The sequence below is a fragment of the Convolutriloba macropyga genome, chromosome 1 (assembly GCF_964194025.1).
Source record: "Convolutriloba macropyga chromosome 1, txConMacr16.3, whole genome shotgun sequence".
Lineage (NCBI taxonomy): Eukaryota > Metazoa > Xenacoelomorpha > Acoela > Convolutidae > Convolutriloba > Convolutriloba macropyga.
In genome coordinates this window covers 70,255,404-70,279,861 of record NC_134468.1, presented here as the reverse complement: position 1 = coordinate 70,279,861, position 24,458 = coordinate 70,255,404, and the positions used below count along the sequence as shown (strand labels likewise).

General features: G+C 36.4%; 1 protein-coding gene and 1 long non-coding RNA gene across 2 annotated transcripts in view; both read right to left on the bottom strand.

Moving 5' to 3' along the window:
- Positions 1 to 10,498: 10,498 nt before the first annotated feature.
- LOC142351010 (uncharacterized) lies at positions 10,499 to 17,953 on the bottom strand. The gene is made up of 3 exons (XR_012760933.1): positions 17,741 to 17,953; positions 11,674 to 11,856; positions 10,499 to 11,340 (listed from the first exon to the last, which is right to left on the bottom strand). It is a non-coding gene; the product is annotated as an uncharacterized LOC142351010 (long non-coding RNA).
- A 1,902-nt stretch (positions 17,954 to 19,855) lies between these two features.
- Positions 19,856 to 24,458, bottom strand: part of LOC142348854 (protein LSM14 homolog B-like) — a 46,019-nt gene continuing 41,416 nt past the window's right edge. The window contains exon 8 of the mRNA XM_075400396.1: positions 19,856 to 20,190. Within this exon, the coding sequence (XP_075256511.1) occupies positions 19,856 to 20,190 (335 nt within the window). The remainder of the gene's footprint in view (positions 20,191 to 24,458) is intronic.

Here is a 24,458-nt window from a genome sequence, read left to right as displayed (position 1 = left end):
AATTGATTGGCTTGGTTATCATATTTCACAATTGGGTATCTCGCCTCTCGAATCTAAAACCTCTGCGATTTTGGCTCTTGGAGCCCCGAAAACTTTAAAGAAACTCCGTTCATTTTTGGGATCTGTTCATTATATTGGAAAATTCATTCCTAATCTCGCTCAAATAACTCATCCTCTCCGTCCGTTACTGCGAAAGTCTTCAAAATTCATTTGGACAGCAGAACATGAGAACTGTTTTACAGAAATTAAGACTCGCATAGCGAACGCCACTGAAAATAGTCACTAAAATCGGCAACTCGAAACACGCGTAAAATGTGACGCGTCTCGCTCTGGTCTTGGCGCTGCTCTTGAACAATTAACCGTAGATGAGTGGAAACCAATCGCATTTGCGTCTCGATTTTTAAATTCTTGTGAGGAACGTTATAGCGTAATTGAACTTGAATTTTGGGTGTAGTTTGGTCAACAGAATATTTCAAAATTTACCTATATGGAAAACATTTTAAAGTGATTACAGATCATCGCGCACTTCTCTCCATTATGAAAGAACACAGATCAAATAAGTCATATAATAGTAGATTGACCCGCTGGGTCGATCGCCTCCTTCCATTTCAATTTGATATTGAACACCTTCCTGGGGCAGAAATGGGTTTGGTGGATTATATCTCCCGAAATCCGTCTCAAAAAGCTAAAAAGATTTCTACATATGACGAAGAATTTATTGTTGCAAAACTAAAATTAATCTCGAAATCAATTAACGCATTAGAGTTAAAAACCAAATATTCCGCATCACATCTACACCAGTTATTAACACATCATACTCTCGCTATGCAGAACGCATCTAAAACTAAGATAAATAAACTCGCATCGCAAATTACACCTAAAATTGAGTTCAATACTAATTCAATAATGTCAATTAGCACTCACGCTGCCCGAGTAAGAGAACTTGTGTTTAGCAATTCACTCGCCCCGCGAGATCAAGCCTCAAATAGTAATGGTCGATTAAACAATTTAAAGTATGTAACACTCGCGTCACAAAATCCACTTTGCACCTCTCTCGCTCTGCAAAGCACCAGCAACAGCAAACAATTACTCCAAATTAGGAATAAAGAGATATTCGCACAGCGCGAGCATCAAATAACTCAATCACAAATCCCACCAATTAATTCACATTCCACAAATAACTCTAAAAGTCATCACCCAAAATTAAAATCAGTGCTTTTTGCCTCTTGTAACTCTAGAAATCAGCTGCATCCTCCTAATCACACAAAATTTAATCAATCACTATCTGTATCTCAATACGTCAACTCAATAAATAGTAAAATGCCTTCTAAAAAGAGAATAACCCGAGTTAGATTTAACGATGCCTCCCGCGCAGCGGATTAACAATCCACAAGTGGAAATACAACTCGCCCTGCAAGTACGCGATCCTATTTGTCAAACAACTCTCGCACGGCTAATCAAACAACACAGAACTCAAGTACCTCCCGCGAAGCAAGTACGCCGCATAATACTGCCCCAACCTCCACAACCCATTCATCAAACGCCAGCACCCCATTAACCCCGAGCCCGCATGTACCCACTTTCGAGTATATAGTGTCGAAATTATTTAACAAGTCTCTAATAGCTTCGCTCACCAGTAAAGACGCGGTATTAGAAGAGGTCAGAGATTGTATTTTGACCAACAACGAAAGCCGTTTAAAAGCAATCAATCCCTATATCCACTCATATTGGAGGGATCTCCACGTACGTTCCGGGTGCGTTTGCATAGACGAACGAGTGGCTATTCCGAACGTGCTACGCGAAGCGCTCATTGATGACATCCATTCAAGCCACGCGGGCACCTGGGGCATGATCTGTATGGCTACACATTCCTGGTGGCCTTACAAGCACCGTGAGTTAATCGTCAAGGCCACTGAATGCAAACTTTGTACGGCAACCGGTAAGAACTTTAAATCGATTATTCCCGCCAAGCAATTCACTCCCCACATACCATGTGTAGAACCAAATCAAGAAATTCAAATTGATTTTGGGGGACCAATTTTTGATGAAAAGGGTAATGAAGTGTACTTTTTAGCAGCAATTTATCGTTTCTCTAAATACCCAACTGCATATATTTATGATAAAGCTGATGGACCGAACGTTCTGAAGTTTTTGGACATGTATATTGAAACTCATGGAATCCCAAGATCTATCCGTTTAGATCAAGCAAAATGTTTAGTTGGAAATCAAGTAAAGACTTTTTGTAACAAAAACAACATTGAAATCATCGAAGCACCTGTAAATGATCATCGTGCTATCGGTTTGGTGGAACGACTGATTCGAACAATTAAGAATAGACTTGCATGTATTAAAGAAGAGAAATTATCTACACGCGATTTTCATGTAAATTTTGCATTAAAGATAATAATTCACCAATTGCGTATATGTAAACAAAGAACAACAAAGACCTCGCCTTTCGAAGCACACTTTGGACGAAAGCCTAACACCCCGCTAAGCGTGATAGCAACTAAACCCAATTTGTTAAACTTGACGTACAAAAATATTATAAATCATTATTTAGACGAGGACACAGTGATGCCAAAGGAGATACTGCCTGATGAAAAGTTGGTCAACGGATATCGCAGTGATATCGAAGTTGAGATTGGTATGTCTCGAGCGAACACGGAAGCGAAATTCAGAGAGCGAGCAAGTACAGATGGAGAGCCACGATTTTTGAAGACTAAGGCGATTCGTCCTATCCCCCTTAAGGAGCGCGCGGTAGAACTGAACCTCGCGAGAAAAGTGCATGGCAAAAGACGCTCGAAAATGAATCTGGAAGGCTTATATGAGGTCCTTGCTCCGGAATCCCAAATACTCAAAGTCAGCCCCACAACCTCCACTATAAAGGAACCCGGAAAACCAGTGGTAACAGTTCGCAATAGCGATATTGCGAAATTTGGTACGCAGTTGGAGAGGCAAACACCACTGAAGGCTTATGCCGATCGCAGAGGACCTAGATCTGGCGAGAAAACTGTGGAGGAGCTAATTCACAGCCATATAAAAGAACTCACCCGAAAACAAAAGGGTGATAAAAAAATGAAACACCGAAGGAGAGAACCGGGCAGCGGGGTCTCGTCTACGAAATCTAATATATCACGCGCAATGCGGGGACGAATCCCGAAAAAACCAAACTTTTCCGCGATGCGAAATCAGCCAACAACAACTTCAATTAACGAACAACACGCATCAACATCTACTGCTCCGGCTCCAGCACCTCAAGATACGCGAACTTCAGATCGCACTCGTCGAAGCCCATCCTATTATGGATTCGAAACTTCCCCGCAAAATTCGGATATCCTGCCTCCACCAAAGCGACCCCGCCGAGCGGGAGATGTGGAAAATTACGCACCACCAGACACTATCGTAGAGTCAGTGCAACAAGTCGCTGAAAATCAACCAGAGGAATTAAACGTATCTCCTCGTATTGGCCAAGTATCACCACCCGCACCTCGAAATACACCTCTACTGTACATGGATACCCAACGCTGGTACGATCGACGACGGCACTGGAGGCAGAGGAACAAAACTCAGAAAATGAAGAATGGAATATATAAACTTGTCTAAACTGCAAAACACTCCATAATTTATTAATTACCGTATTTTTAGCTATGATAACAAGTACATATATTGATATTATCTATTTAACCGGGGACGTTATATTAATTTGTAAATATTGTTATTATTTATATTTCGAAAATTGTATTCTACAATTTTTCTTGATGCAAAGAGTATGTGATACCTGACGTATATTTATTTCCTTAATTTCATTGATGCAGTAAATCTTACACGATGTCCTAAATTTAGTTCATTTATTATAACCTTCATTAATTTGTTCAATTCGTATCTTATTATCTTACGTCAACTGTCTGCCTAGTTTCCCGCTCCGTGATCAGACATGTCTGATCACGCATTCACGTTGCTCTTGAGTGCTTTATGTTTTACAATTTCATTCTCTTGATATTCTGCAATTAAAATCAGTTCTGCAAATCTTCTTTTGAAATCCCGCTCCGCGAGTAAACGCAAGTAAATTGAATTTGGATCTCGCACCGCGAATCGGCAATTAATAATCTTTCCGCATACTTGCACCGCAAATCACTACGCTAAATAGATTAATTACGACAGAGAGTATGAAAGCCAAAAATTCCAACCTACACTTCTCCCCAAACAACGTTAAAACTCCCACTCCTATATGCGACCAGCAAACTTCTAAATCCAACAACTTCTAAATCTTCTAAAAATCCAACATCTAACATCTATCAACAACTACAAATTCCTACCTCATCAGCAAACCGGGAAGCACTACAAATTCCCCTTAGATCTGGCAAACAATCAAGAAAGAGCCCTAAATTTATGAACTCGACCAGGACGATTCATTGGGAGAATCTATTAATTGATGCCCTCCTAATAAGTTAAACTCAAACCTGACATCAAACCTTTTCAACCGTCCATTATACAATCGATCGTCAACACTGCTGCTCACGTGGAACCAACTCACAACGCATATCCTTCGCTTGCCATCGGTACTGTCTCGCCTACAGACCCAAGGGTTTTCCCAGCGGATCATAGTCCTGACAATAATTTGGATCTAGATGAGAAAAACAGCAATTTTTTAAACTGTAGACAGAAACACAAATCTTTTTTTAGTTTCCTAAATATTACTAACTATCATAACCAGTATATATTTTGTTAAATGATGTATAACCGGTGAATAAGTACTATAATAAATCAATATCGTTTTTTCAATTTCCATTAGCGCAAGTTTCAAATTGGTCAAAAAAAGGCGGAAATGTACAAATTGTACATGAAACCTCATTTTATCTAGTGCAGTAACATTTATATACGATATACTTAATTGAACAATGTATTTTAATTATTTGAAGGGCAGTTATCATAAATCATGTTTAGTTCATTCATAGCCCAAGTTGACTGATTTTATTCACTCACATGTCCGCTGTTAATGTTCCCGTATTGGGAGTCATTTGTTCATGACTCTTAGTACCTTCTGAAGATTATTTTTCTTACTTTTGCTTTTCGCGTTTGGTTGCCCAAATTTATTTCATTATTTCTGCAAGTCGTCGTCTTCATCCTCAAGTTTAGCAAACAGGACTTAACTGGACATTTCACCCAGAAAAACACAAGCCTAGCGAAAAAGTTCGCCCAGCGAAAGCTAGAGAAAACCTAGAGAAAATAAATTTTGTAATGCGAACGCGCCAAGTGAAGTTGCAATCTAAAAGGGTGAAAACTGACTCGAGTATCAAGATCAAGTATAAAATTCTGATTGTGTACGTCTTTCTGATTGGTCTTTCAGTGTAAACCTTTTTAGTTTAGATGTTATTGGATGTGCTTCACCATTCGTCCTGTTTTTGCAGTCAACGTCCGTCAGATTACATATTTGGACAGATTGTGATCACATGCATTGAAAATCTTTTAAAAATATCGCTTAAAGAATAGCAGTGGAAAACGCAACCACCTTGAACTGCAAATGAAAACCTCAAGACCACAAAACATCTTTTTTAATTCTCGAGATTTTTGGTCCTGCGTTATTTTTGTACAAAACAAAAACAACAACGGTTGAAAAACAATAGCCAAAGATTTTCATTTTGCACGCTTTCTAGTGGTGGTGTACAAGCCTGATTCAGAGGTACAAAAAGCGTTTTAAGGCCTGTGACTGAATTGTACGTCAACTCAGTGGAATCAGATGTCAACATAATTTTGTTTTTGTTGCCAGCAATGAGAAGTTGGAGAAGAAAACCTTGAAATTTTCTATCTCTTTTTCAAAAAAAGTGATTCAAATTGTAGTTGTATTTGAGTTGTGCCTTTGAAACACATATATCTGAAGCAGTTTTGAACACATGAAGCACTTTTATCTGATACTGCAGGTAAAGTTGGCTCGTGACGGCTAGTTAGAAAATTATTTCAAAAATTGGTAACATCAAAAAATTTGAAATATCTGAAAAATTTTACAAATTAACTTGAAAGGCTCTTCATCAGACTTTTCTTTTTTTCAGGCTTCTATGAAAGACAACGTTTTCTAAGAGTGGAAATATTGTACGAAAAAACAGCAGAATAAGACTGTTTTTTCAGCAAATTTTAATTTTTTCAGCAGAATAGGAAAAATCAATTGCAAACTGATATCAGCAATATCGTGATCGGGTGTAAAATTACAATCCTTCGACAGTTTTCGTTCATAAATAACAATAAATTTACAATTATAATGCTAGCAGAGATAGAAAACTACATCTTGTTTTATGTACTGATAATCTTTGTAATTCTGGTTTGTCTTGGTTTTATTTTACGCTCAGTTGAAACTAACGCAATAAAGAACAGCTAATAACTTTTCAAATAACTATCTGTCTTCATAGTGCACCACAATAACCAACTAAAGTTACAAAGACTAAATAATTAACAGTATTTGATGTCTGCTCTGATAACAAACAGCGCGAGGTTTACACGAGTCATCTAAAATTTAGCACCTCAGTTTGAAGCAAAATTGTAGCTTAAGTTGTTTAGATCTGATCAAAAGATAAAACAAAAAAAATTGTGTCAAATAATAATTCACTTACCGAGCTCTATTTGAATCGCCTTGCAAATGAGTTTGGCCCTCAAAACTCTATCAGCTAGTCCGTTTTGCTCAAATCAATGATTTCAAATTTAAGAAACTAATGTTGGAAAACTAAAACCGATAGCGTCCATGATCAAAAAGCTATTGAGATCGAGTTTGAATTCGTTATTTGTTTCCAAAAAGATTAAAAACAAAGTATTTCGATAGAAACAGGCAATCATTTTACTGCATCTTTGTTGAGTTTTCGATTGAGTAACCAATTTTCTAGCTTCCCCGACAAAAGATCTTCCTAGTTTCTAATTGTTGAGCTGAGTTAGCAATAATAATTTTGCCCTATTTACAAATATATTTACAATTTTTTGTGGAGGCCTCTTGAATCATGTTTCCTTTTGTCAAATTCTACAATTTATCAGCCAAATTGGTCAATTGCAGGTAATTTGGTCATTACAAAAGTTTACAATAATTGACTTCTTTCGAGAGCAATTAAGCAATTAATTAACCTATGTCAATAAACTTGAGTCCGAACACTGAAATAAAAGCAGTCAATCGCTCAAAAAAAATTCTAGAATTTTGAAAAAGAAGCCAATGCTTTAATTCTGAAAAATGATATGCAACTGCAAAAGTAAGCAGTTGCATATAGGATCCTCCGCTTCTTAGACAGAGATAGATTTTCAAAAAAAAGTATCTAAAAGTTTTGGAGACAACCTAACGTCAGCAGATTGAACTTTCAATATTCTAGAAATGTCGATGAAAATTATGCTAACAGCCAAACACAACTGCAAAATAATTTCAATTTACATTTTACATATTGTGTGCCCTTTTTTAGTAGCGTGCGACAAGTGTTCTTAACCTTTGTAACTTAATCAATTCGTGTATATAGTATAGATTTGTTGAATTCCGAATCACTATACAGGTCCAAGCTAGCCATTTCAATTAATTAGAACTTCGTTGAGAGCGATTAAGAAGCTTATTCAGGAAGAAAATGGTCGCGCAAACCTTAACTGAACAATATCAGTAAAAAAAGGAGAACAATCAATTTTTTTGAACAAAAACGTTTTAAAATTGATGCTTCACGAAAGGTAAGCCACCCAACTACACCTTACACCTCAAAATCTTCTAAAACTTCTATATGGCAGAAGAACATACACAGCACATTGCCAAAAGTAGCCGCATTCTCATAAACCCGCCAGGAATTAAAATAAAAATATGGAACCAACTGATCGCTGCAAGAAAACTTTATAGAGCGAATTATTATAGTGCGCTTTCATTCTATTGTTAGACATACGACTGTCACTTAAGGAGAGGATACAGCGGCTAAAATCAATGCTAATAAGCGTTAGAGATGGTATCTAAGATGTTAGATTAAACGTCACGTGGCGCGCATCTAAAGTTGGGCTTTATGGATTTATCCCGGTTCTATTTTGATTTCTTTTTTGCGGACTCTTTTCATTTTAAAATGCTGTGCTGAACAACTGATGTTTAAAAGCACTTTAAAAGAGTAGAAGAAGCGAAGAATGACACCCACTTGCAAAATATTCTCTGCAAAATTCTCTGCAATATTCAGCAACAAATAATGGATGAAAAGCCAATATACTACCCTCAAAGCATTATTTCAAAACCTTCAACACTACATTGGTCAGTTACAGAAAATAGCAAAGGACAAAAACAGAAGTTCAATTTGTTTTAATTTTCTTGTATTCTTGAAAAGTGCACTGTCTATCTTCCCCTAACTTCCTGCAGCAACCGTAGAAAGGCTCTGAATAAAATATTGAACAGTAAAAATTAGCGAATTGCGCAAAATGACTTATCAAAAACACGAAATTCAGCCAAAATCTGTTCAAAATTACTCAATTATTGTTACCGAAACAACTGAAACCCAAAATCAAGACACTCAAAAGGCAACACTGATGTGTACTCAAAACAACTGATTTGTACAAACATGAAAAAGAAATCCAGAAAATTTGTATTACAACAGCACAGAGCAAAAAGTTCATTGGTTCAATAAGGGTTTTGAGATGCTTTCAAAACAACAGCAGCTATAGTAGGCTTTAAAAAGCTTATCTACGATTAAAAAATAAACAAAAACCGCGAAGTCTAATTGTTCATTTTTTCCGACCACTATCAAAACAAGACACTATCTACACTACCTAAAACTATAATTAAGAAAAAAGTTTTAAAAGCCGGATGTGAACAAAAATTTGCTAGCCAGAATTTTTAAAATCTCACTTTGTTGCATTCTTGAAGACAGCGGTATTAACAAAAACCCTTATCTTTTCTCTTCACTTTTCAATTTGGTTCAGCTCCCAAACTGCTGCAAAATTTTGCACGGGTTTCACTTCCTGCTTCAAAATTCCTACAATGAAAAGGTTTAAAACATAACCCACTAAACGTGGGAAGAATTGCTCTCGAACGACTAGTGGGATCTCTAATCAATTGCAACCTGCTTCAGTCGGGGGGAGGAGGAGCCCAAATTGGACTAAAAAGTTCAATAGTGGGCTTCAAATAACCACAATAGAGATTAAAATTTACCACTATTGATTTAAAGTGGAAAATGGCACCAGTTTCGACGGAATTTTCATTTGACATTTAGTATCATATTATGGCCAATTGAATTCAGCTGCTTGAAATTTTGATTGAGCGAGAACTTTAGATCACGCAAAACCTCAAGGGCGTAAAAGTCAATCGAAAAGTCAAAACAGTCAAGCAAAAATTTTGCATAAAAAAGACACACACGTTTACAAAAATTGTTATGAACTTCGTTCAAGAGCAATTAAACATAGCTTGCAAATTGTCAGAAAATAGCAGCTATAGCTTCATAGTTTATTTAGGATCTTTAGTCTCAAAAAGGTAAGAAAGAAATACCAAAAAGAAACTTATTCTTTTCATGAAAGACTGAGATGTTAAATTTGATTAAGAATCTGTATCATTGATTGCTATTTCTAAGAGTGACAAGCACTCATTTGACCTTATCTCTATCAATTAAAGCAAAGAAAAGTCATTTTCAGAGTGAGGAAGTCATTTTTACGAGTGATGTAAATCACGTGTGACCAAAAATTTAATCACGCGAATGAACAAAAAACTAGCTCCACTAAGAGTGAAAAATGACGGCACGCAAGCAATTCAGTTGAAATTGCATGAACGAATGAACAAAAAGCAGATGTGAAGTGGTTGTGACGTCATGGTCGTAAAAATCTTGACGAAAAACCAAGAGAAGGCCAATAATAGCCTCAGCTATCGCTTCGCGGCTATTAAAAACGACTTCTCTAATACTCTTCGGGTCGGTAAAATAGGAACGCAATAATAGACCACTAAGTAGCTGAGGGCTGTGATAACTCAAATTTGCGTCAAATACTTGGAATTGACAGAATTGCTCCCTAGCTTTTTACAAAATGATTGCAAGGTCAGAGTTGCTACTATAAATCTGCTCAGAAAAGCTACATCTGAACCATTTTTACCTTAGTTGAATGTTATTACACCTAGTCTTCTTTCTCTCCCTAAAATGCCACATGAACAGAAAAACCACTATGATCTTGTTTTCAGCAATTTTCCCCTCAAAAACTTTCACGTGCATTTTTACATCCTGTTTTAAATACACACTTTGAAAAATTGGCGCTGAAAAACGGCACTCTACCAATACTCCTCTTTGCTTCGCAATAGGACAGCAATAATAGCTTGCTATGATGATGACGCGTCTATTTACATGTTAAAGCAGTTTTGTCACATAGCGGCATTTGCTGTGACAAATGCCGCTAAGTCACATAGCGGCCAATCAAACAACTTAAGGAATAACATCACGTGGATACCAATTTACTAATTTATCTTTAGCTTAATTAATCTCACTTCTCACGAGCCCTACAGTAAATTGTCAATTTCAACTCAGCTTAATTTCAAAAAGAATTTGTAAAACATTGTTATTCCAACAGTTTACCCAATAGTTTTAATGCAACATCATTGATAAAAATGAGTCTAAATCAATTTAACAGCAGCCTCTTTCACATCCGTTGAAAACGCCACTGAAGCATCGTTGAAATATGAATCACTTAGACTGCAGTCTTCATGGAGCTAGTCACTGACTAAAACTCGTGTTCTGGTGTCGCGTTATCATAATCGATTTACGTCATTATCATTACTGCTGCATAGCTACACATTGTAGTATCTATCCTTACAAATTAAAGAGAAGCATGATAGCATTCAATCATCACAGCACATGTTTTAGGTATTTTACAGTAATTACTAGTGAACAAACAGAAATAACCGATCAAATCAGTCTTTGCTTCAACTTGGAGCAATTCAGTCTTTCGCGTTCTCTTTCTATCGCTCTGGCAGTCCATTTAAGGGTAAGGTCAGGTACTCACAATGAAAGTCAGTCATTTCATTTCATTACTTGAACGTTCTTCAATAGGACAGATGAATTGTGTTTATGTGTGGTATGTAAGAGTAGTATTATATGCAACCAATAGGCTCTAAAAGCTAAGAGTTAGTCAATAGCAAGCAGCTTAGAGGGGTCACTATAAAGGGTGGGGTTGTTTACTGCTTAGCCATGCTAACTTATGCCGACATTGAAGGGTCACGTGTTAAAGGGGTGGGGTAATGCCGTGAGGGTTTAACAGTTGTATTACAAAACGAAACATTAATTTAAAACGCAAGACCAAGTTGGAATCAGTTTCCTTCTTTCGGTCGTTCTCAATGTGATTCCTTCAAGCACTGCGGATGTTTGCGTGCCGTAGTTCAAGCTTGAGCTGAAATAAAATCAGTTATACATTATTTGCAAGAGGAGGGAATAAAAACAATTATAAGTATTTTTTCAATTAAATTTTTCATCTCAATTCCAGTTACTGGTCATTGAAAGAGAGTATTAAAAGATCATAAACCATTAAACGAATACACAGCGGTTTGACATCATACAAGCAAATTGAAACAAATTTCCTTTTTAGCTCAAAACGAAGTGTTCAAATCCAGGATAAAAATTAACACTGATATCTGGACAAAGAAGCCCTAACAGCAGCAGCAACAAGATATGCTATTGCGGATATTTATGAGCATCTGTTCAAATTTGGAAGAGCAAAAGGAACCTTGTTGAGGCATCCTCGGTCCACCTCCAGGCTGTTGCCTATTTTGATAATGGTATCCTCCGCTGTTGTTCTGCCTGTTATTGTGCTGACTTCCTCCAGAGTAGTTAGACGTGTAATAGCTGTTGTTGCCAGGACCCCGTCTATAGTTAGGCGCATTCTTGTCAAATCCTCCGTAATAATTACCTAAAAAGTCATTGATCATTGAAGCCGAGAGCCATGCAGGGATATCTCCCAGATTTAATCTCAGCAAAAGTATAAAAACAGACGAAAATAAAGAACTTGTCCATTAATCAAAACAATTTGAGCGTTGAAATCTAGTCAGGTGTTGAAATTTGCATCCCTGAGGTAAGGTTTTACAAATGAAAATTATTCTTCTTTGAGAAAGCTGAGCCACCAATAGATCACAGGAATCTCATACACAGTTCGCTGAACAACCCTAAACATTAGTGTTTCAAAGCTATAGCATAAAAAACAGTCCTAATTTTAAATTTTTGTTTCCAGAAATGTGACATCTTGTTTCAAAAAAATGTTTGAAATCTAATAATAATGGCAAGAAAAGGAGACGGCACATATATTTGTTTATGAAGCAAATTGCAAAAAAAAACAAACCGACGTCGGACAAATTGCTCTCGAACGACAGGCGGGTCAATTTAATCCAGAGCGAGTTAAGCCTAGATAGTTTTGGGTCAAAAATTCCAACCAAGGTGAAGTTCGTCATCGACCTGCGTCATAATATACTAAACTAACACCGCGGCTATCAACGCTATGGGCTGTGATCTTACAATCGCTTTTGCTTTAGCAAATCCTTAATTTCTGAATAAGAGCAAATTAGGTCACGCAAAAATCAAGTCAAAAAGTGAAAACGTCATTCGAAAGAATAATCCAGAACAGAACAAAGCAAAACTGTTGCATAAAAAACACACACACACGTTTACAATTGTTTCAAACTTTGTCCGAGAGCAATTAATTGACTATTTCGGAGAAAAAAATTCCAATTATAAATTAGCTGAAATTTGCGTTTCGAAAAATTGAAAACCTACTCGCCATATTGGCGGAAAATAGTCGCCGTTGATTTCCATAACCCCGACCCGGATTAAAACTACTGAATATTGATTTTTGCACAGAAATAATTTTAAAGTTCGAATTTTTATTTCAATGAAATTTTATTGTTACAGGATACAGGGGCTAAAATCAATACCAATAAGACTTGGGGATGGTAGATAACACTTATGAGAACAAATTTTTTAGTAGGCATCTAAAATTGCGCTTCATGGGTTCCACGTTTATACTTCTGATTTGTTTTATGACTCGTTCATTTTCGATTTCTCCACTGATTTAACTGCTGTTAAAAAGACAATTCAACAGAACGGGCGCAGAATGCAACTAGCCTAGAAAGGTCAAAAAAATTTCAAGCAAAATGTCGAAAAACCGGCGAAATGAGGTTAAATAAATTTTTATTTCACTAAGTAAAAAACATAGGACAAGTTCTGAACTACAATTCAAATAATTGAACAAACTGAAGACGACAGACACTGTCAGCATCTTTGAAACAAAAAGCTATTATATTTAGCAAATCTACTGAAATAAGCAGAACAAAAAATCTAAAACTTTAGGAAAATAGTGATTAAAATTCTTAGTTATCTTAACGTTAAAATTTTTTTAAAAAAATGGGAATTCAGACGGCAAATACCAACCTTGTATATAACTCTTGAAAGACAAAGTAAACAGACAAAAAAACCGATATTTGACAAAAAGCAATTTTTACTAATGTCTGAAGAAGTGTCATTGAACACGCAACTAGAACTCTTCAACCCTCAACATATATCCCACTATCGATCAATCAAGAGCGTATATCAAATCAAATCAGAACAATTCAGCGACCACGTGACAAAGTAACAAATTCAGGCAACAATCAAAACAAACGTTCAATCAAAACAAACAAAAATTCAGCAATTAAGTGATGCTCTTAAACGAACTCAATTATGCCTCATCAGAGATCAAATGTCATTAGTGAGACTACGTGGAATAAAAAAAATACAAAAAGACCGGGCAAAAATCACTAACAATTTCCGAAAATGAGTAGTGGCTGAGTCATGAAAACTATCCGCTGAATACCAGCCACTAAATGGGAGTCTAGAGAACTATAATTGATGGGACTACGTTGAAGAACATAAAAAAGTACAAAGGGGGCCAAATAAAGTCATATTTTTGTAATCCAGAAGCTGCCAACGTCGTGAAAAGCGTAAACAATTTATCTAATATGACTCATAAGAGCACAATCAGAGTCGTCAAAAATGAGACTAAGTGCTAGAACAACTAAAAAAAACATAAAACATACCAGGATTGCCGGAAAATAGCCGCCGTTGATTCCCATAACTCTATTGGGATTGAAAGAAAATATCAACAAAAATTGATTTTTGTATAGAAACATTTTTAAGTGAGATTTATTTCGTAATTGAACATACTCCTATCTCTCAGTGAGAGGCTACAGGGTCTAGTGTCAATACCAATAAGCATTATAGATAGTAACTAAAACTTATGAGAACAAAGTTCAAGTACCGGGCATCTAAAATGGGCTTTATGGGTTTATCCCGTTTCTATTTCTGCCTTTGATTTTTTTATACTGACTCTATGGTTAATGCGAAAAAAAGTTCGACGAAGTAAAAAAAACAATAATAGCCGGCTGAGAAGATGAGGGCGGCTATTAAAAAAGAAAAATCGAGAAATTGTTAATAAATTTTTTAAACTGGTTCAAAGTCGTTAAAACAGATCAATTACAAATGAGCTCTTATTTAATTTGATAACTCCTTATTAGAGAGCTATTGAGACATGTCATTGATGAGACCAAGTACTAAAACAACAAACATAGTCGGCAGATTGCCGGAAAATAGCCGCCGTTGACGCGCTAGACGCATATCGGGATTGAAACAGAGAAAGTAGAGATAGAATTTTACAAAATTTTCCCCCAAGTTTCAAAAATTGTTCAAATTCAATGTGCAATTTCAGTTAGATTCTAAACCTATACTTACTTCAGCTGAAGGGTATTAAGCTTATTACTAATATCAGCTAGCAATAGCTCTAATGAACTTTGATAACCAATGCACTATGACTTAAAGACCGGGCTTTATCGGTTCATCACGTTTCTTTTAAATTTGATTTTGCTCTTTTGACATTGAACGTATTCACTACATTGCGTAATTCGATGCGTCAAAAAATTAGAATAAATTCAGTTGAAACAGTGAGTGAGGTAAGTCAGAAGTCAAACGTGAAAATCGTGACTTATGTAAAACGAAAAACGTGATCAAAAGGTAGATCGAATTAAAAAAAAAGAAGAGCACCTAAATAATAGCCGTTTGAGACGCTGACGGCGGACTTAAAAATAACTACAAAACTAGCAAATTCCAAAAAAAAATCAAATTTCATAAAAAATAGCGTCAAAGTTGTTAAAACAAAAAGTTGCATCTTGAGAGGTTTAAACAACTGCAAATGTGCATAATTAAAAAACGTATTACCTTTAATAGTACTTTTGCACAAAATAAACATGCCCGGCAGATTGCCCCCAAAAAGCCGCCGATGATCCCCATAACCATGGTTGGAATTGAAAAAGAATGAAAAAATTTATTTTTAAGTACTAACTATTTTGATGTCATTTGGTAGTTGAACATCCTCCTGTTTCTTAGTAAGAGGATACGGGGCTAGTATCGATACCAATAAGCATTAGAGATGCTAACAAAGTTCAAGTAACGCGCATCGAAAATTGGGCTTCATGGGTTTATCCCGTAGCTGTTCCGACTCTATTCATTTTGAATTGCTTTATTGAGCAACTGCTGTCTAAAAACACTTTAAGCGGAATGAGAGAAGAGTGAAATTAGCCTAGAGAAGTCAAAAGGCTTTCACGCAAAATGTCGAAAAAGCTGAGAAATGAGGTAAAGCGAAACAAATTTTTATTCCACGAAGTAAAAAAACATAGCAGGACAAGTCCTGAAACACAATTCAAAGAATTGAATGAAAAACTTAGAAGTACTGTAACTGACCAGCAGATCAATTGAACAATGCCAGCCAAAACGCACACGCAAACTAAAAGAATCAAACAAACAAAACAAACTTTACCCCAAAATTTGATCCCTTTAAATATACCTATTTCAAAAACATGTTCAAAACAAATTTTTGTTTCTGAAATCGGTCCAGTATTATCTCTGCAAGACCTGAAAAAATTCATTGGCCCTTGAAGATCGATTAACTCGAAAATGGCAGAAATGAACTGTAAATTTTAATAAAATGTTGCTAAAAATCTTAATTTTTGTCTTCAGAATCATTTCTGTGTATCTAGATGCTATCGAGTAACCCAACTTCAGGCCTTAAAAAATTCATTGGTTTCAAAGATCGATAGGCAATCATTTTAAAAATTTCAGCTTTCAAAAAATAGAAATTCGTTCTATTAAAATGTCGAAAACCATTCAATTCCCCCTAGCAACTATTCAATAATGTACTATCAAACCATGGATGAGCTTACCGGGCTACTGAGGCAAGAAAAACTGAATAAGAGAAATGTTTTTTAAAAAACTTGAAAATTGCAAAATTTATCAAAAACTTTTAAAATACGAAAGTTCTAATTGTTGAAAACAAATCCATTGAAACTAACAGCCATGCAGTAACTTTTCATCAGACCGTTGAATAGATTTTCTGGCGCTTGAGAATGGACAAATATCAAAAATTGACTAAAACTTTAGGAAACCTAAAAAAATTGCAAAAAATGCTAAAACTCGACACATTAAAATGTTGAAAACCAATCCATTGTTACTACAAACTATGCAATGCCTATTATCACACCTTAAAGGAGGTTCCCTGGTCCCTGCAGCTGGAAAAACATTTTCAAGAAACTTGAAAATTGAAAAAATTAGTATCATTTTGAGTGTTTGTTTTTAGTACCAAAAAATATAGTTCATAAAATGGGCATAACAAGAATTTTTGTCTCGCAAAAGGCCTTCATCAACTTTTAAAAACTTCTACCTAAGACTAATCAAACAAAAAACTGAAAAAATCACAAAAAATCTCAAAATTTGCGCCATTTTGAGCCCAAAAACTCCCAAAAAAGACCTTTAAACCTTAAATTAAGGCCATCCCAGCAGCTGCACCACTCTAAGCACTTGAAGCACTACTAAGGACCTCTTTAGGCCTCTAATGAAACTTAATGCCCGCTGGGATTTACCTGTATCTCGTTTTGAGAGATCAAAGTCATTGAAAAATGTGTGAACACATGTTAAAACAGCGCCCCAACACAATTCAAATTCTATGAATTGTAAAAAAACAAAAATAGGAGCTCTATAATAGCCGTCTGCGTGAACAACAAACACAAGTCGAGCTTCCGCACAATCATAATTTCATGAGCCGTAAAAGGCATATGTGAAATATCCACCCCCTCAGTGACTTTTACATGAATTTAAATGACTTTTAAATGAATGTGTATCCAATCAATTATATCGCCATTTTACAGTTAGCTAAAATGCTCTATGTTATCTGATCGACAATATTCTAACATAGCCGGCAGATTGCCGGAATAGCTGCGAAAGAATAGACCTGCATGCCATATAATCGAGATAGAAACAGATACAGATCTAAATTAAAAAAATCGACGCCGCTCAAAAAAACTAGGCTAAAAAACATTCAGCGATAAATTAGTAAAGCTTGTTAAAATTCAGAAGCCTCTTATTAGGGACCTTTACTAAACATAGGAGTTCCTTTGACCTTAAACAAATTCAAATTAAACTTAAGTTTTTAAAGTGCAAAAGTCATTTTATTGAGTGAGGTAAGTCACGTATGATCAAAATCTAATCACGCAAATAACCAAAAAACTTTCGCTAAAGCGAGTGAGAAATGACGTCACGCGCGCAAATGCTGTTAGTGAGAGGAAGAAGTCATTCAGAAAATTTGACTTTTTCAGCTTTGCTGTGTGAACAAATGTAAAACGAAAAAAGAGCGCCAGACGACGAAACAAAAAAACCAAGAGCACCGCAAAATAGCTACGCTCAGCTTACAGCTTCGCAGCTATAAAAAAATCATAGCATACCTCGTCTATTGTATCCGCCTCTTCCACCTGAGTTGTCTCCTCCGTGAAAGTTTCCAGCTGACCTGGGTCTGAATCCACCCCCGCCTCCAGAGTTGTAGTTGTGTGGCCCACTTGGCCTATTGCGGATAACAGAGGGAGCTCCGAAGGTCTGCAAGTTCAGTCGCTTCTCCTCGGCTGTCGTAAGGCGAGTCGTTCTGCATCAGATGAGAATTATAATTTCATAAAAGTGCAAGTAGCAACTCTGCCAAAAGTGACAACAGGAAACAAGTCTCGTTGGCTTTTCCTGTGCTCGCAGCAGCATTATTCTTGTAAATGAGTAAAAATTTTGAACTTGTATACAAGAATATATAGACATATATAAAAAACCTATTCAATCAGATTCGCCTTTTTCGGTATCACGATTTCAACTGAGTGCTTCATCATATTTCCCAACATCTGACAAACTTAATTTTTCAAAACTGTAGAGAATGTGCAGCGGTTTAAGGAATGATCTGATCAACATGAGACAAAAATTAAAGAACGAATTACTCCAAATACGTCCTGGCAAGAAAACTGAATGAGGCCTTAATTTTCAAGTCCGGAGTGCAGAAAATACAAAACTGGCACAAGTACCAGAGGTAATCCATCATTTCGAAACCAATCAGCTCAAGCACTCAAACTTTGAAAAACAGAACTGAATAATTTGAATGGCATGATTTCTGCCAGTTTGTCGTAACGCACTAAGACTGCAAAAAACTGAAGTGGAAAAAGTGAACAAAAAACAGTCAAGATATTCCCTATTTCATTTAAACAGGTATGATGCTGATATATCTCGCGTTGACAAAACTCCGTTGCGATTTTGTCAAATCTTATAATTAAGATTCAAACAATTCCTTAGTTCAAGTATGAGAGGGCAACAAGTACTCTGAAAAACTATGCAAGAAATTTTTGGAGAACTATGCAAGAAATTTTATGGAAACTCGTTAACAAACTCGAAGTCAAAAACGGTGTATTTTCAAATACCATAATTAAACCTGAGCATAAACCGACTAACATCGGACGATTTGCTCTCGAACATTTGACGAGGCAAAGAATTTGCGGAAACAAATTTAGGCAAAAATTGTGTCTAGAGACCTCTTTCTAGGGATTTAAATTTGATCTTGATCACTGCTTTGTGTTTTAACTAATGCTTTTTTGACTAATACTAGTTGTTTGCATGAAAATTTTTTTTGACATTTGCCTTCTGAGTTTCCTTTTTGTTGTTTTGTCACATTACTACATCAACGACAGACCACGTTTCTGATTAATGTCGCTAGATGTCCTTATTAGATATGTTCAATTACGTCTTCTTTCAAGGTTCATAGTGACTAGATTAGTTTCTAACGGCTGACACCACTCTCGCAAAATTTAATAGAATTTTTGCCTGTATCTGTCGTTCTTTTTGTATTCGTATCATTATGCAAGAATATTTGTGTCTACAGATTCCAGGTTTTATCTGATGCTATTTTGATTTTGGTCGTTAATTGGTTTTCGTCAAAATGAATCTGTTGTTATTTGATCTTGTTTCGCGGTCTCACTAATGGCAGGTCTCATCAGCCCTCGGATGCGACTGTTTATTTACTATTTATTTTCTGTTTTAACTAGTTAGTTAAATGAAAATAAGCACATTTTCGATTAGCAGACTTTTTTACACACATACTAAGCGTGAGAGGTATGTTGTAACATTGTGCTGCGCACATACTGGTACGGTCATACCATCAACAAGAACAGCATTTTTTCCAAAGCATGACATTTTTCTCAATCTCATCAAGCGACTAAAATAGATAGGCAGAAATCAATTTCGGTTCTGTAAAATATGAACATAATTGCAAGTATTAATGCAAGAGGCACTAAAAATAACAAATTAAAAGGAGCACTTTCAGCATTCCTACCTACTGAAAAACAAAGCTAACACATTTAAAACTTGCCTTAGCACTGATATTTCGTGTTCCAAAAAGATATTTTTTCGGATCAAGCGGTGCATAGTTTTTAACTAAAATTGCTAAGGTCGGAAACTTCCGCAGCAGCTGACACGCATAATAAATATGACCAAAAGCGAGCTGCTAGTCAAAAAGTTCTCCTTAAGAATTTAGATAACTACCTATTGCCCTCCGTAATTTTTGGTTTGCGCAACCGAGTTGGCAACCATGTAGTTAGTTCTGAACAAAGACTGCAGAGAAAACTTGCCAAACTTTCGGAAAGGCAAGACAAGCCCCTAAGATCATCTAATGAGAATACTGTAGTGGTTCTAGATATCATTAAGCCGGTACTCGTCAGGGACTTGCTCGCGTTTGGTCCAAAGCATCCAAAAAGGGACAAGTTTAAAGAGTTGCATTTCTTGGCGGACATAGACAATTTGATAAGGGATCTCCGTGAGAACAATTTACCCGGTGAAAAACTGCTCGAAATTGAAGCCGCAGCAAAATGGTACTCTAAAACATCAGAGAAACACATTTAGATAGAGCATTAGCAAAAATGCAAAAATATCTGCGTGACAACGCCCTGATTGCTGTTCCTTTTGATTTAGGGTTTTGTGTTATGAAAAAGAGCACGTACGCAGAAAAACTGGAAAAAGTAGATTGCAAACAGTTCAGAAAACTTGAGTTGCGATAATATCGTAATGAAAAATGAAAAAACTACACAAAGAACTTTTGAATATGAGGAAAAAAGGGAAGATACCGGTTAACGTTTACGAAGCTTAAAGGCCCACTGGAGCACAACCGGCAAGGTTGTATGGATTAGCTAAAGTACACAAAAAAGAAACCCCACAGACCTGTTCTCTCTATCCCAGGAAGTTAATACCATAAACTTAAAAAATTTCTTTTTCCAAAAGATTGAAGGAGCAAACATAGAAACTAACACCAATGACGCACGAAAGACTCTGGAGCTGGAGCAAATGAAACTTGAAAAAGACGAACAAATCCTATCATTAGATGTAAAAAGTTTATACATCAACGTTCCCGTAAAGGAAGCCATTAACATTGCCCTGCGATTGCTTTATACTGGGGACGATAAACCAGACATACCTAGAACAACAATGAAACATCTGCTCGAATTAGCCGTCGGAAACGTCCATTTCAAATACAATGGAAGTTGGTACTGTCAGAAAGACGGGTTGGCAATGCGTGCGTCCTTGGCAGCGATTTTGGCTAACCTTGGGATGAAATCGTGGGAGCCACAATTGAAATTACAGACACCTAAATGTTAAAACCAACACACAATTTAGCACTTGTTGCAATTGCAAACACCGTGTGACAGCACGTTCCAGGGGTGGTGTGAAATTTGCATTAGATGGTTCCACGCAAAATGTCAAAATAGTAGCACAGAATATGATAGCATGGAAAACCAGTTTTGGGATGTGCTCATTCTGCCGTGAAAATGATGAGACTGACATTAACCATTCGTCCGAAACAAAAGTTTCCGAGATATGTCGACGACATAGTGAGAACAGTTAGAGGCAACACAGCTGCTAGATGCGGTCAAAAACCTCCATCCAAAAATGAAGAGATTTGGGAACGTAATCATTATCCTAGGCATTGGGTAGGGAATATTGTCAAGGATACAATTAACCAGCTGCGAATGAAAGAACAAAGAAAAGGATATAACGCCGGTGTCACCGTAAAACAACAAATAAATAAAAAAAATACTGAGAAACAATTTGTATTACGGTACAGAGGCAACATCTCTAATGAATTTGTAAAGCTGAACAAAATTCATCCTGTACAGACAATTTTCACCACTCGGAAACTAAAAGAGCTGTTTACCTAGCCCCAAGTCTAGCTTTGATAAAGACCTCAAACCCCACGTGGTTTATGAAATCACTTGTAATTGATGCAAATCCATCTATGTAGGGCAGACATTCCGACATATTACCACAAGGGTTGCAGAGCATGCCAAGGCGGACTCACCGATGGGAACACATGCATTTGTGTAACGGTGATAAAACAGCTTTCCAGTGGAAGATAATAGACCAGTGCTGCAACCAATCTAAGTTAATGACACTAGAGGCGAAACCAGCCATCAACACGCGACGAATACCGAACACAAGAATTGACACAAAGGTTAGTTTCGAGATGAAATTCCAACTTGAAAGAGACGTTATGAAACGACAATTTCAACTTTACAATTGAACAAAACCAAGAGAATCTTTAAGGTAATTTATGTAGGTATTTTAATAAAAAAAACATGTCGATATGCATCTGCTACATCAAATAGAAAATGCAAAGTTTTGTAGATACGACTGTAGATATGTAAAAATTCGTTTCAAATTTCCTTGAGTAATTTTAGTGATTTGCGTTTTTGTTTGGCTTTTCATTTTAGCATTTTGTATTGTTTATAACCTGACAATGAACTCAAGAGTTCGAAAACGTTCGTAAGAAAATTTCATACTGAAAATACAGTTTTATATCTTTATATTTTGTGTGCAAATTCTGCATATTTGGATAGATTCTGAAATTACACTTAATTCAGCTTTTAAAGTGAACGCTATTAAGTTTAATACTAATGCCAGCTAGCCATCGGTTTAATGAACTTTGATAACCTAATGAACTATAACTAAATGAGAGGGCTTTAGATGCTCATCCCGTTTTTGATCTTTTGATTTTGCTCTTTTGACTTTGCCCGTATTCACATTGCATAATTCATTGCATGAGAAAATTAAAATCCATTTAATTGAAACAGTGCGTGAAGTATGTCAGACACCGAGCGTGAAAATCGTGACTTTGCAAAAACGAAAAACGTGATCGAAAGGTAAAGCAAATTAAGAAAGGAGAGCGCCTAAATAATAGCCACTGAGAGGCTGACGGAGGTTAACAACATAATCAACTAATCTCAGCAATGTAGCTAAGCTCAACTTACAACTTCCATTCGATTAAAAAAATGTTTCAAATATCCAGAGAAAAGACCACTTGCACGCAAAAACACTATTCATATCAAAAACATAAATTTATTTTTATACTAATGTCTTCAAAACCAGTCAATTCTTGCTAAAAGCTACAAAACGACTAATCGTCAGCATAAGAGTAAAATAGAAAAGAAAACAATTAGAGGCAAAGAACACGGAAAATCAATAAAATCAGAATAATCAACAGAAAACTGATTAAAAATTCATAGACCTTAAAAAACATGAAAAATTTGAGCTTGTACAACAACTCTGAGTTGGTATAACAACTCAAAGCATGAGCTCTAAAAACATAATCGACTAATGTGAGAATTGCTCTCAAACGACAAGCTAGCAGTTGGCTGCGTCAGTAGCTAGTTACGGTTTATTGAGGCTTGCTTTAGCTTAATTGAAGGGGCATGAGGTTTCTGTGAATCTCATATGTGGAGACTAGTGAGCTGAAAGGCTCTAAGAGAACTTAATGCCCGCTGGGCGCTACATGTTTATCCCAATTTTGAGGACGAAAATTCAGAAACATCTGTCGACGGAAAATCAAGACAAGAACTGCCCTTCACACCATAAGTACAGGTCTTAAAAACCGAGCTGAGAGGCTATAATAGACCTTAATGCCCGTTGGGCGCCACCTGTACCCCGTTTATGAGAACGAAAAGTCAAATGAATCAGACGAAAAAACTGTCAAACGAAAAATCAGACAAAAAACCTCTAAGAACCGCCCTTCACACCATAAGTATAGGTCTCCATAAGTTTTTTTGAATCGCATATTTTAGACTAGTGAGCTGAAAGGCTCTGAGAGACTTTAATGCCCAATGGGCGCTACCTGTATCCCATTTTTGAGGACGAAAAGTAAAATGAATCAGACGAAAAATCTGTCAATCGAAAAATCGCATAACAAAAAACGAAGAGGACTAATATAATTGCTACAAACTTTGTTTAACGGCAACTAAAATAGGAGCGTAATAATAGCCTGCTGATAAGCTGAGGGCGGCTATTAGAAGTCTTAAAAAACAGCTTCAAAAAATACATACCCTGCAGATTGCCAGAAAATAGCCGCCGTTGATTTCCATAACCAATATTTGGAATGAAAGCAGAAAAAAACCAGTGAAAAAATGAATTTTGCACCAACAAAACTAAAGCTCGATCTATTTTGATGTTATTTTGAGCAGAACGCCTGTTTCGTAGTGAGACCACACAGGTGCCAGCATCAAAACCCAACATAGCCAGCAGATTGCGGCAAATAGCCGCGATAGACGCTTGTGTCCTTCCAAAAGTTGAAAAAACAAACAAAATAAGAAACAGATTGACCAGACTCAAATACTCAAGAATTAGGGCATATACGTTTGGCACTACCTGAATACTCATAAAGTTCATTTTTTAAGTCGCGCAATTGACCTAAAAGCAGAAATGACGTCACGAACACAAATTTTAACTGCAAAGCAGTAGAAGTCACTGAAGTCATAGAAAAAGTCAGTTCCAAGAAGTCAGGGTAAGACAAAACAAAAATCTGTTTACTGACGAAGTAAAAAAAATAGGACCGCAATAATAGCTGCCCGGAATTGCTAACGCGGCTATTAATAAGCATTAGAGATGGTAACTAAGAACAACGTTCGAGTGACGGGCATCTAAAATCGGGCTCTATGGTTTTATCCCGTTTCTATTTCTGATTTCGTTTTTTAACACTGACTGTTCATTTTGAATTGCTTTGCTGAATAACTGCTGTCTAAAAACACTTTTAGCAGAATGAGAGAAGAGTGAAACTAGCATAGAGAAGTCAAAAAGAATTCAGGCAAAATGTTGAACAAT